The 15105-nt window shown below is 41.8% G+C and overlaps 1 protein-coding gene across 2 annotated transcripts; it reads right to left on the minus strand.

Annotated features, from left to right (window-relative positions):
• Positions 1-568: 568 nt before the first annotated feature.
• Positions 569-4142, minus strand: LOC104243446 (probable flavin-containing monooxygenase 1). 2 transcript variants are annotated; one of them, XM_070172535.1, is made up of 6 exons: positions 3528-4142; positions 2648-2885; positions 2372-2547; positions 1323-1681; positions 818-1206; positions 569-680 (listed from the first exon to the last, which is right to left on the minus strand). In XM_070172535.1, the coding sequence occupies exons 1-5, from the start codon at positions 3987-3989 to the stop codon at positions 864-866; spliced, it is 1578 nt and encodes a 525-aa protein (XP_070028636.1). In that variant the 5' UTR covers positions 3990-4142; the 3' UTR covers positions 569-680; positions 818-863. The 2 variants fall into 2 exon arrangements, with proteins under 2 accessions (XP_070028636.1, XP_009796934.1); XM_009798632.2 differs by having other exon boundaries at positions 569-1206.
• Positions 4143-15105: the final 10963 nt, after the last annotated feature.

The following is a 15105-nucleotide window of genomic DNA, read 5'->3' on the forward strand; positions in this document are numbered from 1 at the left end:
CAAACTTGGTAGGAGGATCAGCCAGCAGCACGGCCATACATGGACAAGACTATTTATAACTTGTTTGGTCAAGTTTTTGGAAGGCTAAAAGTAATTTTTTTCACAAAATATAATTTTTTTAAGAAATTGAAGTGTTTGACCAAGACGGAGAAGTGTTTTTGAGAATCAACAGAAGCAGTTTTTCTGCTTTATGGAAGAAGGTACGTATTCTAGATTTTCCCAAAATGCAGAAGCAGAAAAATAATTTTTTCAAGATATTTAAATTCCCCAATTTTTGGCAGTTTGGCCAAATGGGCTCTTAGATGAGTTATAAATGTAAATTGTCAGTAGTAATTGTGCTGGGAGCATTTGCGATCATACATTGACTACAGTTTGGAAACGATATACTGAGAAAGAGGATCTTGCATACCTTTTTCCCTTGGTTCATTGTATTGGATGTCTCAAGGAAAATGAACACTTCCCTTTTTCAACAAAATGAACACTGTTTAGATTGACCAGAAATGGAAGGAAAACAATATAGCAAATTTAAAATGCTAGCCTTATTGTTCAAGGTTAATGAACAACAATATAACACACCGTTTCGAAGATCCCTCTGATATTCTTGTGCCATTGAGTCAACACAAACTGTTTGTCATTCAGTAGAGATTCATAAAGCTGAGCCAGCATGCATGATCGTCAAGCTAGTATAAATCAGGGTTTCCAAAGGTGGATCACAAGCTTATTGTGCGAATGCTAAGGCACCCGGCCATCAACATGAAGAAAAATAAGAAAAATACAATAGAATTTTGAATACAAGCGAGAACAGAGGAAAGGAGACCTTTCTGAAGCTGGCAGAAGAGGACCTGATGATACTCTTAAACTCGTTAGCCGGTGTAATCCATTGGTCCATAAGGATCGAACCACTCAGACAAACGACCCTTTTTCCTTTTAGGATTCCATCCCATGTCCTTGCACAGTTGGTCATTGTACCAAATATGCAATGCGCCGATGCATGATCTCCTGTAGTTCTTCAAATATGAATATCTCTTCTTGTATTTATCCCACTCTGCTATGTCTTCTTCCATGATCTTGATGCTAGGTAGCTTAAATTTTCCATCCAGAAGTTCTGCCAGCCATCGGCATCTTATTTCCGAGGTGTATAGATTTGCTATGCTTTCCGAGAATCCAATTATTGCCAGATGTGGAATTCGAGGATGAATGCATTCCCTGAAAATCATCCGGAATGACATTACTTTCACACAAGATGAGGTTATACACATAGATAACTCTGATGAACGTATGCAAAAGAATTCCCACCACTACACAAAGCTTTTAATACTCACCTATAGAGAGGAACTGCAGAGTCATCTGTGCCTGCAATGAAGTCCTGAAATCTTGGTGATTCAAAAATGTGTTTGAGCTTATCAATTCCCTTGAAGCCAGTAGCGAGTATGACTAAGTCGGATTTTATTGGTTCAGCCTGACCCTCAAGAACGATACCTTCTTTCGAGAATCCAAAGCTCTTCGCTTTCTTCAGCTTGATACTTCCTTCCCCAACTCTATCGTAGAATTCTTCAGGCACTAAAGAAATTAAACATGAACTCAATTCGTTTAAGAAACTATGCTCTGGCACTATTCCATGTTTTGCAAGCCCGAGTTTGTGTTGTATATGACTTTCTACAAATTTTGAGAAGGCCCACCTCTGTAAAAATATGAGTGATTTCTATTAGTACTGCATGTTAGTTTTGTGAGAGGAAGAATAGAAATCACATTCTTGTAACTTCGAGCATATGGGTAGTAACTTTAAGATGACTTCTAGTAACTTTGGGATGGATTCTGATATTTTGAGAAGGAATAGTAGTTAACTTTGTCGACGGTTGCTGCTCCGTTGTTGCTTCAGCAGCAATAATACTTATTTTTCTTGTTTCTTCACTTAACTTGCACACTTGCATGTATCTGTGTTACGTAACAGTCATGTATTTTGATTCTTATGCTAAACTCCACTTGTTTACTTATTTTATCCTTTTGGGTTCCAAAGTGGTGTCATGTAAAGAGTTTTTCTTTGCTTTTTTGCATTTTTTTATAACAGTTGGTGGAATAACTTTTCATTTCCAAATTCAACATCTTTCCAATTTACAAAACTACTCAGATTCTCAGTCTTTGGTTATTGAAATTCAGGTATATAACTTATATGTAGCTTAGTTTCTCTACAATGGTTAAGTTTTGAGCGACATGTACAGTCCACAGCCAGAAATGAACATTAGTCAATCTCAAAGTATTTGGCTTTGTTTGCAGATGCATTTGTTAGTTTCAATGAGAATGTATGACTAATTGTTGCTGCACATAGTTGATTTTTTTTATAAGTTTAATTAGTCAGGAAGAAAACAATTACCAAAGGTGAAAGAGTTGTCGCCAGGAGACTTAGAAGAAGGCCTTCGCCTGGTTTATGCACCATAAGTTCGGAGAATCGACTTAGGTAGAGATATGCCAAAGGGAATCCCCATGGAAAATAATCGGGAATGTTCCAATGCGGCGTCCTAGTTAATACTGTGCATGGACGTTCAATCCCTGCAAAATTAGTGCAAACAGAATCAAGCTGATGTTTATAAACAAACAATAAAGAGGTCCAGGGAATGAAGGTATATGGAAGATCAGTAGCAGTACTTACCATTAACTGTGGAGCACTCCATGGCAATGTCCATTCCTGATTTCTGGGACCCAATGACAGCTACATTTTTTCCTTTGACAAAGTTGGTTGCAGTTGTTGAGTCCATTTTGGAATAGTCCATTGAATGGATTACTTCACCTTGAAAAGCTTGGGGGCCTTTGTTTGGAGGGAATTGAGGGATATTTGGAACTTGGCTGAATCTTCCCACGCAAACTACTACAAAATCCACTTGGTATACCTGCAGCCATGAGAGATATGCCAGCTTATCCTCCATTTGATTGTAAAAATCAACTTTATGCAGATAGATATCAAGCAGGAGTCGACTCAGATAATACTAATACATACTGAATTGAACTTGTAAAAATAATTTGTAGAAGTTTTTGAAATGGCACTCTGCCGTTTATGCAGCTCTCATTGGGTTACAAACAATCATTATACACACTGCATTAGATTAGCTATTCTAGTAATTACTGGGGAATTATATTAGAACAGTGTTAGTAATTTAATACTAGCTTGTCAGCTCCACTACTCTTACTAATTAAGTATTGGCCTGGTGATCAATATATAGGACAAGCTCGGTTAGATACAATGCGTTAATGTATTCCAGTACTAGCTAGTATATGCTAGAGAATGCCAAGTTGCGTTGCTCTAGTTGTTGTTATGTAAATACTACTAATTGACCCAAAAAGTATGATGCCAAACAACCTAAACAGAATAAGTATATTTCAGAATCTTAGACGATACTACTCAAATGTCATCATCGGACCGGACGTTGACACCGACATGAATCTCGAATGTCTGAGAACATTTTAAAATAGGAGATAAAGAAAGTAGCATAGTAATGGATTTGCTATAAGGGGGTGGTTAGTTAACTAATTACCTGCGGGGAGGGGGTTCGAGTGTCCTGTACAGTTACGTTCCATTTCCCCTTAGAGCTAAAAGGCTCGCCTGTGCCGCCCCACAAATTCCATTCTCCATCAGAGCCGCCACCAGATTCATAACTGAGGCTCAACACTTTGCTATTGAACTGAATGTGACGGAGCAAATTAAAGTGATGAGCATATGATTCAATGTACTCCAGCACAGTTTGTTGGTCGGGAAACACATCGGTTACAGAATCAGGCCATGGAAAATCAGAGAACTGGTAAACAGGTCTTGGTGTCTGCAGCTTGGTACTCCCAATAGTCTTAGTCCACACACCTCCAATGCTACCCTCGGACTCAAACACAATGGGATCGAAACCTTTTGAAAGGCTGTATTTGCAGGCCAATAGGCCGCTTATACCAGCTCCGACTATTGCTATCACCTGCTTCTTTCTGCTCTCTCTTTGATTAGTTGCCATTGTTATGGCGATAGGATGAATAACTTGATTTCTGGACAAACTTTGATAGTCCTATAAGTATTAATTTATTGGTAGTTGATCTACCTTTCCTCTTGTATGATTTAAAATTCTTAATTACCCCAGCACTATAGCATTTAATTAATATCTAAACCATAAAAATATCTGAGTTATACAATACACTGCACGACAAGAAGTATTATATTCCTAGTGAGCATAAGTAATATTATTAATAAATTGCTGGCGCCAAACATGGTAATGTCGCTTTCCAAGGTCCCAGTATTACCAGATTTTGATGCTAATCAGGATTAGGTACTTAAACAGATTGCATTACTTAATAAGGGCAATGTTATTCAATTGTATGGCCCATGTCCTCCTAGGACATATCATTGTCAAGACAAATGTAGCTATCAGTATTATATAACCGTTTTACAAACGTTTCTAACTTTGATGCCAATATAAAGATATTGACACTGATATTTTCAACAAAAAATCAATCACGTGGAGACGAAGAGATGTAAAAAAATCAGGGAGGGACTTGGGAAAAGCCACTGATAGAGGATTGCGTGCACATCTGGTTCTAGTGCACATCTGGCATGCTTCCTAGTACTTTAACAAATGGTTTCGTCTGTCCAAATTGTTGCCTATATTTTCCCTGTATGCTGGAATATTTAGCAGCTGCTTATATTTTGAATATCAAATGTTTGATAAAAGTTGAGTAGGTATGGCATTGTTAGGCCATGTTCAAAAATGCCGAGGTTGCTAATGCTTGTTCAAAATAGTTGTCTCTATTGTTTTACTATTATCATAGCAATTTTTTATCACGTTGTTATTTCCCCTGCCTGCAACATATAGGAAGTGTCAAGATATTGAGTGATTTTATTTTGTGTCTCACACAACTTACACTAGTTGTGTGAGACCTCTTTTTATCTCACATATTTGTGGACCCATATCTTACACATCTGGGTCCACAAAATTTTGGGACCACACAGTTGTGAGACAAAAAAGTTGTGTGAGACACAAAATAAAATTTTCCCAAGACATTGGTTGCGTCCATGTTCCTAGTATTAGTTAGGAGATTATCATCGTAGACGGGCCATAAAAAGGAGGAAAAGTATAACCATGCTCATGCACAACTCAGAAATGTTATTGAACGTGCTTATGGAGTTTTAAAAGCAAGATTTCCAATATTGGACAAGATGGCTCTATATCCTATTGATGTCCAAAGAGATGTTGTTATTACATGTTTTGTTGTCCATAATTTTATCAGAAAAGAGCGTCTAAATGATGACTTGTTTAATCAATATGATTTACCTCAAGTAATATTTGAGGAAGAAGGAGAACATGAACAAGTATTAGATGAAACAAATGGACCTAGCTGGACAACTGAAGATTCACAGTTTATGAACAATATGCGTGAAGCACTTGCACTTCAGCTAATGCAAAGAAGAGGAAATAATTGATAGTTTCATATTTTTGTTATTAGAATTATGTTTTTAATGTTTGAACACTAGAATTTTGACATAATGTTTAATTACTATTGTTCGAATTGTGTATACACAAACACACAAACACACATACACACACACACACACACACACACACACACATATATATATATATATATATATATATATATATATATATATATATAGAGAGAGAGAGAGAGATAGCATATTAATTATTCAGTTGTGTATTCAGATTCAGATGTCTTGATCTTAATGCATATCTTCATATTCAGATGTGTATTCAGATTCAGACGTCTTACTCTTAATAAAAACAAATGAGGCCTTATACAGACTCTTTAAGAAAAATTAATTAGGACGAGATTTCGACTATTTTATCTTTATTTATATTTTAATATTTAATTTTTTTATTAATATTTGAACAAAGTTATCATAATTGAGGTGTTTGTAGTCTTCAAAGATAATTACTACTAAAAATAAAAAATAAAAAAGATAATCTATTTTGTCTTGAACTTTTAAAGTGACAAATAATTTGAGATAACTATTTTTAGTAACCTGTTAATATGAGACGGCATGAGTACATTATATTGTGATTATTAATGTCGTATTTTAATTTAAGTGTCTTAGTTTGACCAGCACAAAATTTAAGGGAGACCTTAAAATCTTGTGATTTTAAACTAAAGTAACATGTAATGTACAAAAAAATCTTTTGAACTTTGTGGCATTAAACGGTCATATAGATAGTTAGATTTAAAAAGTTACTAAATTAAGAAGGCCAAATATATAAAGATACCATTAAACTTGTTTAAAAAATAGGTTTGAACACCTAAACTAAACGAGTGTTCTTTTACCCTTTTAAATATATTTGGAATGAATTATTTCACCACCTAAAACACGAATACCAGTCTCACAATATGACAAATAAATAATTTTAATGACATTTTGGGCATCCAAGCGCAAGCTTTGAACCAAACTGAAGACTATTTGTTTCCATTTTTCTAGTTCTGACTGTATGGGTCCAAATTTGATCGATCACGACCTACAACGAGTATGACAAATGACCAGGTATCTTCGAGTCGACGTCCCGAGAGAGACTACCTTAGGGCAAAAGAAGAAATTATACGACCCCTGCAGTAGAGTAAGCCCATTAGGGGACATTAAGAATATTCCGTCGAATATTCCTTGTATTTTGTTTCTTACAAAAGAAAAGAGTTTCTCTCTAGTATATGAGGGGGACAAAAACCATGTAATAAGGCATCGATACTCTGGGAAGCTTACCATTCTTGAATGAAAAGAAACTAACAACCATCTTCTCTTTATCTATTATTATTCATTCTAGAGATTATTATCTTCAGCTAGGATTTACCCCTTCATCTTAGATTGATTTGTTCAAAAGGTTTTAACATCTTTTGAGCCAAATAATTTGGCGCCGTCTCTGGGGATTTCTATAGCTGAAATCGTAGTTTTCATCTAGATCCTTGAAAGAAACGGTCATCTCTCGTCAGCTCCATAAAAATTGACGATGGCGGAAAGGGAGAAGCAAGGTTAAAGGCAATAGAGGGTGTCATAAATAACTTTCTGAATTCCCTCAACGAGGCCAGTGGAGAACACACTGAAAATGCGACACCAAGTGTTATACCTGAGGGTGAGATCTCACCTCCTCCGCACGGAGATCTAATGATCTTACGCGAGAGAGGAACCTCAACATCCTCAGCAGGAGAAGCGCCACCAGCTGTCAAAAGGCTACTAGAAGAATGGTTAACGAGTGCCTTGAGCAACATGCTCGAGAAACCCATTCAGGGAGGCGTCGAAGACGCGCTACCCACAGAAATCGCAACCGCTGCCGATGAGCCAAGTGCTACATGAACAGGTAATACCCACACTGTTACTGATGCAGGTGACGATGCCCTTATGTACATCTTAAAGAAAATGGAAGAGATGGAGGATGAGAATAAAACACTCTGCGACTAGATGAAGGAACATCAGGAAAGGGTCGACAAAATACCAGGCGCTCCGAAGCTGTTACCAAAACGTGACGAAGGCCGGTTCGTTGAATAGCCATATAGCGAAGGGGAAACTCCCCATTCTATTAAAAGACCTTCAAAATGTCGCCATATTTAAAAATATATGATGGTACTACAGACCCAGAAGATCACCTAATCCACTACGTTACCGCAGTAAAGGGTAACAATTTATAAAAGGAACATGTGCTATCTGTGCTGCTGAAAATGTTCGGCGAAACTCTGACAGGAGGAGCGCTGATATGGTACTCTCAGCTACCAGTACGATCGATATCCACATTCAAAGAAATTGCAGATAAGTTCGCAACCGCGCACGCGGGAGCGAAAAAGGCAGAAGCTAGGTCAATGATATCTTCGTCGTCAGGCAAACGATGAGCGAGGGACTTCGGGATTTCCTAGCCCGATTCAACAGAGTAAGGATGAGCCTACCAAACGCGTTTGAAGGGATGGTAGTAGCAGCCTTTCAAAATGGGCTAAACAAAAACGGGTCGAAAGCAATCAAAACGTTACTCAGCAGACTCATGAAGTACCTTCCTACCACATGGGAAGAAATCTATAATGCCTATTGCGCCGAAGTGAGGGTAGACGAGGATGAACTGAATGGCCCGCTTCAGTAATTGACATCATTCCAGATTGAAACCAGGAGAGATCGCTGCCATGATGGGCGAAGGGAGCAACTACCACGCTTCAATCGAGAAAGACACCAGCCCTATATCCGAGCATCCTATCCTCCACCTCCACGACATGCAGATATCGCGCCTCGACATACCACACCCTCCCGAAACGAAAGAGGTATGCCTCCACTACTATCTGCTCATAACTTTTGTATTTCCCCTTCAAAAATAGTGTATGCACTGGAGAAGTTCGGCACTAAGGTGTAGTGGCCGCAAAAGATGAAATCGTACCCGAGCACAAAGAGGTCAAACATCCCATGTGAATTCCACCAAGAAAGAGGACATAAGACCGAAGATTGCATAGGTCTGCGACATGAAGTAGTTAGGATGTTAAACCAGAGGTACCTGAAAGAACTGCTAAGCGATAAAGGACGGGCCAACTTCGCTCGAGAGCGCGACCCACCTTAAGGACCTCCAAAGCCACCATCACCAGCTCGTACCATACAAATGATCATTGGCAGCGGTGACAACACGACAATCAACCATGTGAAGTTCACCACCATGCATAAACCCAAATGGACAGTCGCACACGAACGTTATGACAACCTCAAAAATAGTATCATCTTCGATAAGTCAGATATCGACGGTTTGTCTTTCCCTCACTATGATGCTTTGGTTATAACTTTACATATCATTGATATCGATGTAAAAATAATCATGGTGGATGACGGAAGTGGCGCGTGTATTGTTCACCCGCAAGTTCTCATGCAAATGAGGCTCGAGAATAAAATAATATCGTGTTACATAACACTAACGGGTTTTAATAATGCAGTAGAGCGAACATCTGGAGAAATAGTGCTACCCGTCCTAGCAGGAGGGGTTACTCTGGAGACGACATTCCACGTCGTGAATTAGAAAACAGCCTACAACGCCATCATAGGGTGACCATGGATACACGCCATGTGAGTCGTCCTGTCCAGTTTTTATCAAGTAATCAAATTTCCCACCCCATGGGGGATATTTAGCATCCTCAAGAATGCAGGGGCCACGTACTAGAGGTTAGTCACCAAAATGTTCAAAGAACAGCTCGGTAAGACCATGGAGGTTTACATTGACGACATGATAGTAATGTCGACAAAGAAAGAGGATCACGTTGGCCATCTGAAGGAAGCCTTCAAGATATTAAGGCAATACGGGATGAAGTTGAATCCCGAAAAGTGCGCCTTCGGTGTAACTTCAGGAAAATTCCTTGGTTTCCTCGTGTCACAAAGGGGAATCAAAGTCAACCCGGATCAAATCAGGGCCATCGACGAAATACCAGAGATACTGACCAGCAAAAAGCAGGTGCAAAAGCTAACAGGGCGAATAGCCGCCCTATTAAGGTTCATTTCACGATCCTCGGATAGATGCCACAAATTCTTCAATGTGCTGAGAAAAGACCACGGTCTGCAATGGAACGAAGAATGTATCGATGCCCTGAGAAAATTAAAAACGTATCTATCCTCGCCACCATTACTCGTCAAAGCGGACCTAGGTGAATGTCTACTTGTGTATCTAGCAGTTTCCGAAGTTGCGGTAAGCGCAGTCTTGGTCTGTGAAAATAAAGGTATGTAATCTCCGATTTACTATATCAGCAAAACTTTAATCGATGCCGAGATGAGGTACCATCACCTTGAAAAGCTAGCTCTAGCATTGGTCGTGGCTTCACGGAAGCTTAGACCGTACTTTCAATGTCACCCCATAAAAGTGGTAACAACCTTCCCACTAAGGGGTATCCTACACAAACCCGAACTATGGGTAGACATGCCAAATGGTCCATAGAACTAAGTGAGCACGACATAACGTACCAACCGTGAACTGCCATTAAGTCGCAGGTGCTCGCCGACTTCGTCACTGATTTCAGCACGGAAATATTGCCCGAGGTAGAACAGAAAACACTCCGTACTTCCACGCATACCGACCTCTGGGTCCTCTACACCTACGGTGCCTCTAATACCTCGGGATCGAGACTGGGACTCGTCCTCGAGGTCCCTACAGGCGATGTAATTTGCTAGTCCATACGATGCCTCGAGATGACTAACAACGAGGCCGAGTATGAAGCTGTGATTGCAAGTTTAAAGTTAGCCCTCAAATATGGCGCTTAACAACTCGTCCTCCACTGTGACTCTCAACTCGTAGTGAATCAAGTCACCAGGACTTTCCAAATCAAAGAGCATAGACTATAAAGGTACTAGTCAGAAATCTACAAACGGCTGCCAGAATTCGACGAATGCCGCCTCGACCAAATACCTAGGGCATAGAATATTGAAGCAGATGGCCTCGCTAAACTAGCTGCGGCTACCAAGAATATCAACAAGGAAAACGTGGTCACCCTCCTTCATTCCGCAATAGACCACGTCGAGGTACATTTCATAAACTTAACTTGGGACTGGCGTAACCGCTTTGTAGCCTATTTGCAGGATGGTACGCTCCCGTAAGATAAAAAAGAAGCCAAAAAACTCCGGGTACAGGCAGCCCGATACAGCCTAGTAAACGGTAATCTCTACAAAAGAACGTTCGGTGGCCTCCTAGCCAAATGTCTTGGACCACATCAAACAAGACGAGTACTGGAAGAAGCACACGAAGGGCACTGCAGCGCCCACACAGGAAACCGCGCCCTCGTCTGATGCCTTATCCGCGCCGACTACTGGCCTACCATGAAAAAAGAAGTCGCGGACTATGTCCGGAGATGCGAGCAATGTCAAAAGTATGCCCCTATGATACATCAAGCAGGGGAACTCCTTCATTCTGTCACTTCGCCATAGCCATTCATAAAGTGGGGAATGGGCATAGTCGGCCCCCTCCCAGCAGGACGAGGTAAGGTACGCTTCCTTTTGGTTTTAACTGACTATTTTTCTAAATGGGTGGAAGCAGGTGCATACACTCAGATACGTGAGCATGAGGTCATCGCGTTCATATGGAAAAACATTTTATGTCGTTTCGGCATCCCTAAAGAAATTAGCTGCGACAACGGACCTCAGTTCGTCGGGAAAAGAAGAGTGAGTTTTTCGAAAAATGGCACATCAAACGAATACTCTCCACACCATATCACCCTTCCACCAATGGTCAAGCCGAATCCTCCAACAAAGTAATACTGAATATATTGAAAAAGAAGCTTGAGGATGTTAAAGGGCTATGGCCTGAACTACTACCGGAAGTATTATGGGCATACCGTACTATGCCAAAAACCAGCACAGGAGAAACGCCATATTCACTGGTCTACGGGACTGACACAGTTATACCCGTCAAAATCGGAGAACCCAGTTTGAGATACTCCAACGAGAGCGGACCAAGCAATAACGAAAGTAGGCTACAAGATCTGGATGAAGTCGAAGAACGGAGAGACATGGCCCATATAAGAATGGTAGCCCAGAAATATCAGGTAGAAAGAAATTACAACAAGAGAGCCAATGTGCGACCACTCAAAGTTGGAGACTACGTCCTCAAGGCCAAAACACAAGCATTAAAAATCCCAAATGAGGGAAAATTGGGAACGAACTGGGATGGACCCAAAAAAATCGTAGCTGCAACAAACAAAGGAGCATTCCAGTTAAAAACAATGGAGGGAAAATTACTCCAAAACAACTGGAATGTCGCCCACCTCAAGTACTTCCACTTCTTAAAATAAGGCGTTACCTAAGTCGTACTCTTTTTCCCTCACCCGGGTTTTTTCCCAATCGGGTTTTCTCGGGGAGGTTTTTAACGAGGCAGCGAGAGAGACGCCTCAAGGATCGAAGTGTTGTTCATTACCTCGACCCATCGACATGGTCTTCGAAACGAAGTAATGAAGGGACTGGATATAGACAGTCGAATCTCCATTGAATGTGTAGAGTCGACATGTGATTCTCACGAATTTAATCAAATATCCATTGTATGTGCAAAGTCGACATGTGATTCTCACAAGAATTTAGTCAAATCTCCATTGTATGTGCAGAGTCGACATGTGATCCTTACAAGTATATAATTAAACCTCCATTGCATAAACAAAGTCATGTATTCCTACGAGAATACGATCAAAATCTACAAGAAGAAATGGCCAAGGCCATCAACGAAAAATATGAGTTCGACCTCATTCGAACTACGACGAGATCCTACTTCGACGACAGATCGAAGCAACATCCCAATGGCCAAGGCCATCGACGGAAATATAGGTTCGACCTCGTTCGAAATACAAAGAGATCCTACTCCGATGACGGATCGAAGCAACATCCCAATGGCCAAGGCCATCAACGCAAATATAGGTTCGAACTCGTTTGAACTACGACGGGATACTACTTCGACGACAGATCGAAGCAACATCCCAATGGCCAAGGCCATCGGCAAAAAATATGAGTTCGACCTCGTTCGAACTACGACGGGATCCTACTTCGACGACAGATCGAAGCAATATCCCAATGGCCAAGGCCATCGACGACAATATAGGTTCGACCTCGTTCGAACTATGACGGGATCCTACTTCGACGACAGATCAAAGAAACATCCCAATGGCCAAGATCATCGATAAAAATATAGGTTCGACCTCGTTCGAACTATGACGGGATCCTACTTCGACAACAGATCGAAGTAACATCCCAATGGCCAAGGCCATCAACGAAAAATATGAGTTCGGCGTCTTCGAACTACGAAGGGATCCTACTTCGACGACAGATCAAAGCAACATCCCAATGGCCAAGGCCATCAACGAAAATATAGGTTCGAACTCGTTTGAACTACGACGGGATACTACTTCGACGACAGATCGAAGCAACATCCCAATGGCCAAGGCCATCGGCAAAAAATATGAGTTCGACCTCGTTCGAACTACGACGGGATCCTACTTCAACGACAGATCGAAGCAATATCCCAATGGCCAAGGCCATCGACGACAATATAGGTTCGACCTCGTTCGAACTACGACGGGATCCTACTTCGACGACAGATCAAAGAAACATCCCAATGGCCAAGGTCATCGATAAAAATATAGGTTCGACCTCGTTCGAACTACGACGGGATCCTACTTTGACGACAAATCGAAGCAACATCCTAATGGCCAAGGCCATCGACGACAATATAGGTTCGACCTCGCTTGAACTACGAAGGGATTCTACTTCGATGATAGTTCAAAGCAAGATCCCAATAGCCAAGGCCATCGACGACAATATAGGTTCGACCTCGTTCGAACTACGACGGGATTCTACTTTGACGACAGTTCGAAGCAACATCCCAATGGCCAAGGCCATCGACGACAATATAGGTTCAACCTCGTTCGGACTACGATGGGATTCTACTTCGAGGACAGTTCGAAGCAACATCCCAATGGCCAAGGCCATCGACAAAAATATATGTCCGACCTCGTTCGAACTACGACGGGATCCCTCTTCGACGACAGTTCGAAGAAACATCCTGATAGCCAAGGGTGTCAATAATATCATGGGTTCGATAAATGCAAGAAAGAACAAGTCGATAAAGTAAATTTTACATTACAGCAAAATATTATTTACACTTACCCCTACAAACGGGCTCAAGGATGCCCCGTGCAAAAAACCCTAAACAAAAGCAAGTACAAACAAAAACTACACATCATCCTCAGTGGGGTAAGCATCTTCGTACCACGAATCTGAAGCAAGGCGGTTCGCATCATCAGAGTTGATATCATCCCCGTCAGGTGTGAGAGGGTCGTACCCCGTATGCCTCACGAGCTGCACGAGCCTCAGCGTGCACAGCCTGAACCTCCGCCTTAGTAGCCCGTCCCTCGACATGAAAAGCCTTCTACACATCAAGTCGAGCCTCCGCGTGGACCCACAACTCGTATAAACTATGGGACACGACTGGATCGGCTGAGGCACGAGACATAGAAGGCTGAGAATGTCGATTCACATCCTCCGCCCTCAGTGAGGCCATTTGTCCATTTAGTGCAACCAGCTCCGCCTCCAGCTCATTAACACGACCTACGAGCCCTGATAACCTGACGACCAGAGGCTTCCTTCTCTTCAGTCAACTCCGACCTAGAAATACGGAGGGCATCTTCCAAAGATACCGATTCAGAAATAGCTGCCGCCAATTTATCAGTGTCGACGCTCATCTCGCCCTTAAGCCCCTCTACCTTTGTTGCTTTCGTATTCAGCTCAACGGTCAAATCGGCCACCTTTGCCTACAAGTTGGCATTTTCGGCTATCACCCCCTACTCAACTCAAGCTCGTCGTCCTTCACTTTGAGGGAAGCCTCGAGCTCGCTATTACGAGTGACAGTTTTCATGAGTTGCTCATCCCGCTCCCTTAACTCTTCAATATTACGCTCTAATTGGTCCTCCCGCTGTTTGAGCCCCTCGCGAAACAACTGAAACTCGGGGTCTTGATGATAAATGTCAGCCATCGCCCGATGCTTAGCACGATAATGCTGATATTTGGATGACATTTTCTCATAAAGGCACGTCCTTCTCCTCTCTCGACGCTCTCTCTCAACCTCTATGACGAGGGTCTGACAAAAAAGAGAAGGGCAGAAGTTAGAAATAAAATACAGAACGACGATTACAGCACAAACCCAATGACGAAAAGGGAAGGAAAGGCACCTACCTGCAGGGCCATACCAACGACCTTCTGAGACAACTCCACGTCACTCATCGCCCTAAGCGTCTCGCTTTCAGGAGCGGCACATAGAGGAGCTAGGGCTGACGCCACTTGCTCGTTGTTCAGCAGCAAGTTGTAGTCCCCCGGAACGACCACATGACGGTCAGATCCGTCCATCCTAACCTCCACAAGGGTATGGCGACCCACGAACTCATTAACATCCTCTGTGTCGATATTCGAACTTGAGCCGCCACCCTCAACACGATGCCCTCCAACGTTGGACAACGCACCACCCTCAATAGAGCACACTGAACCAGCTCCTGGGCAAACTCCTTCCACTTGGGGAGATCTCCCCGACAAAATGGTGTCGGCCATGAATACGGGCACAGGGACTGTTCGGGATGCCCTGCTTCTATCAGCGTCCATAGCCACGC

Source organism: Nicotiana sylvestris, chromosome 1 (assembly GCF_000393655.2).
Source record: "Nicotiana sylvestris chromosome 1, ASM39365v2, whole genome shotgun sequence".
Lineage (NCBI taxonomy): Eukaryota > Viridiplantae > Streptophyta > Magnoliopsida > Solanales > Solanaceae > Nicotiana > Nicotiana sylvestris.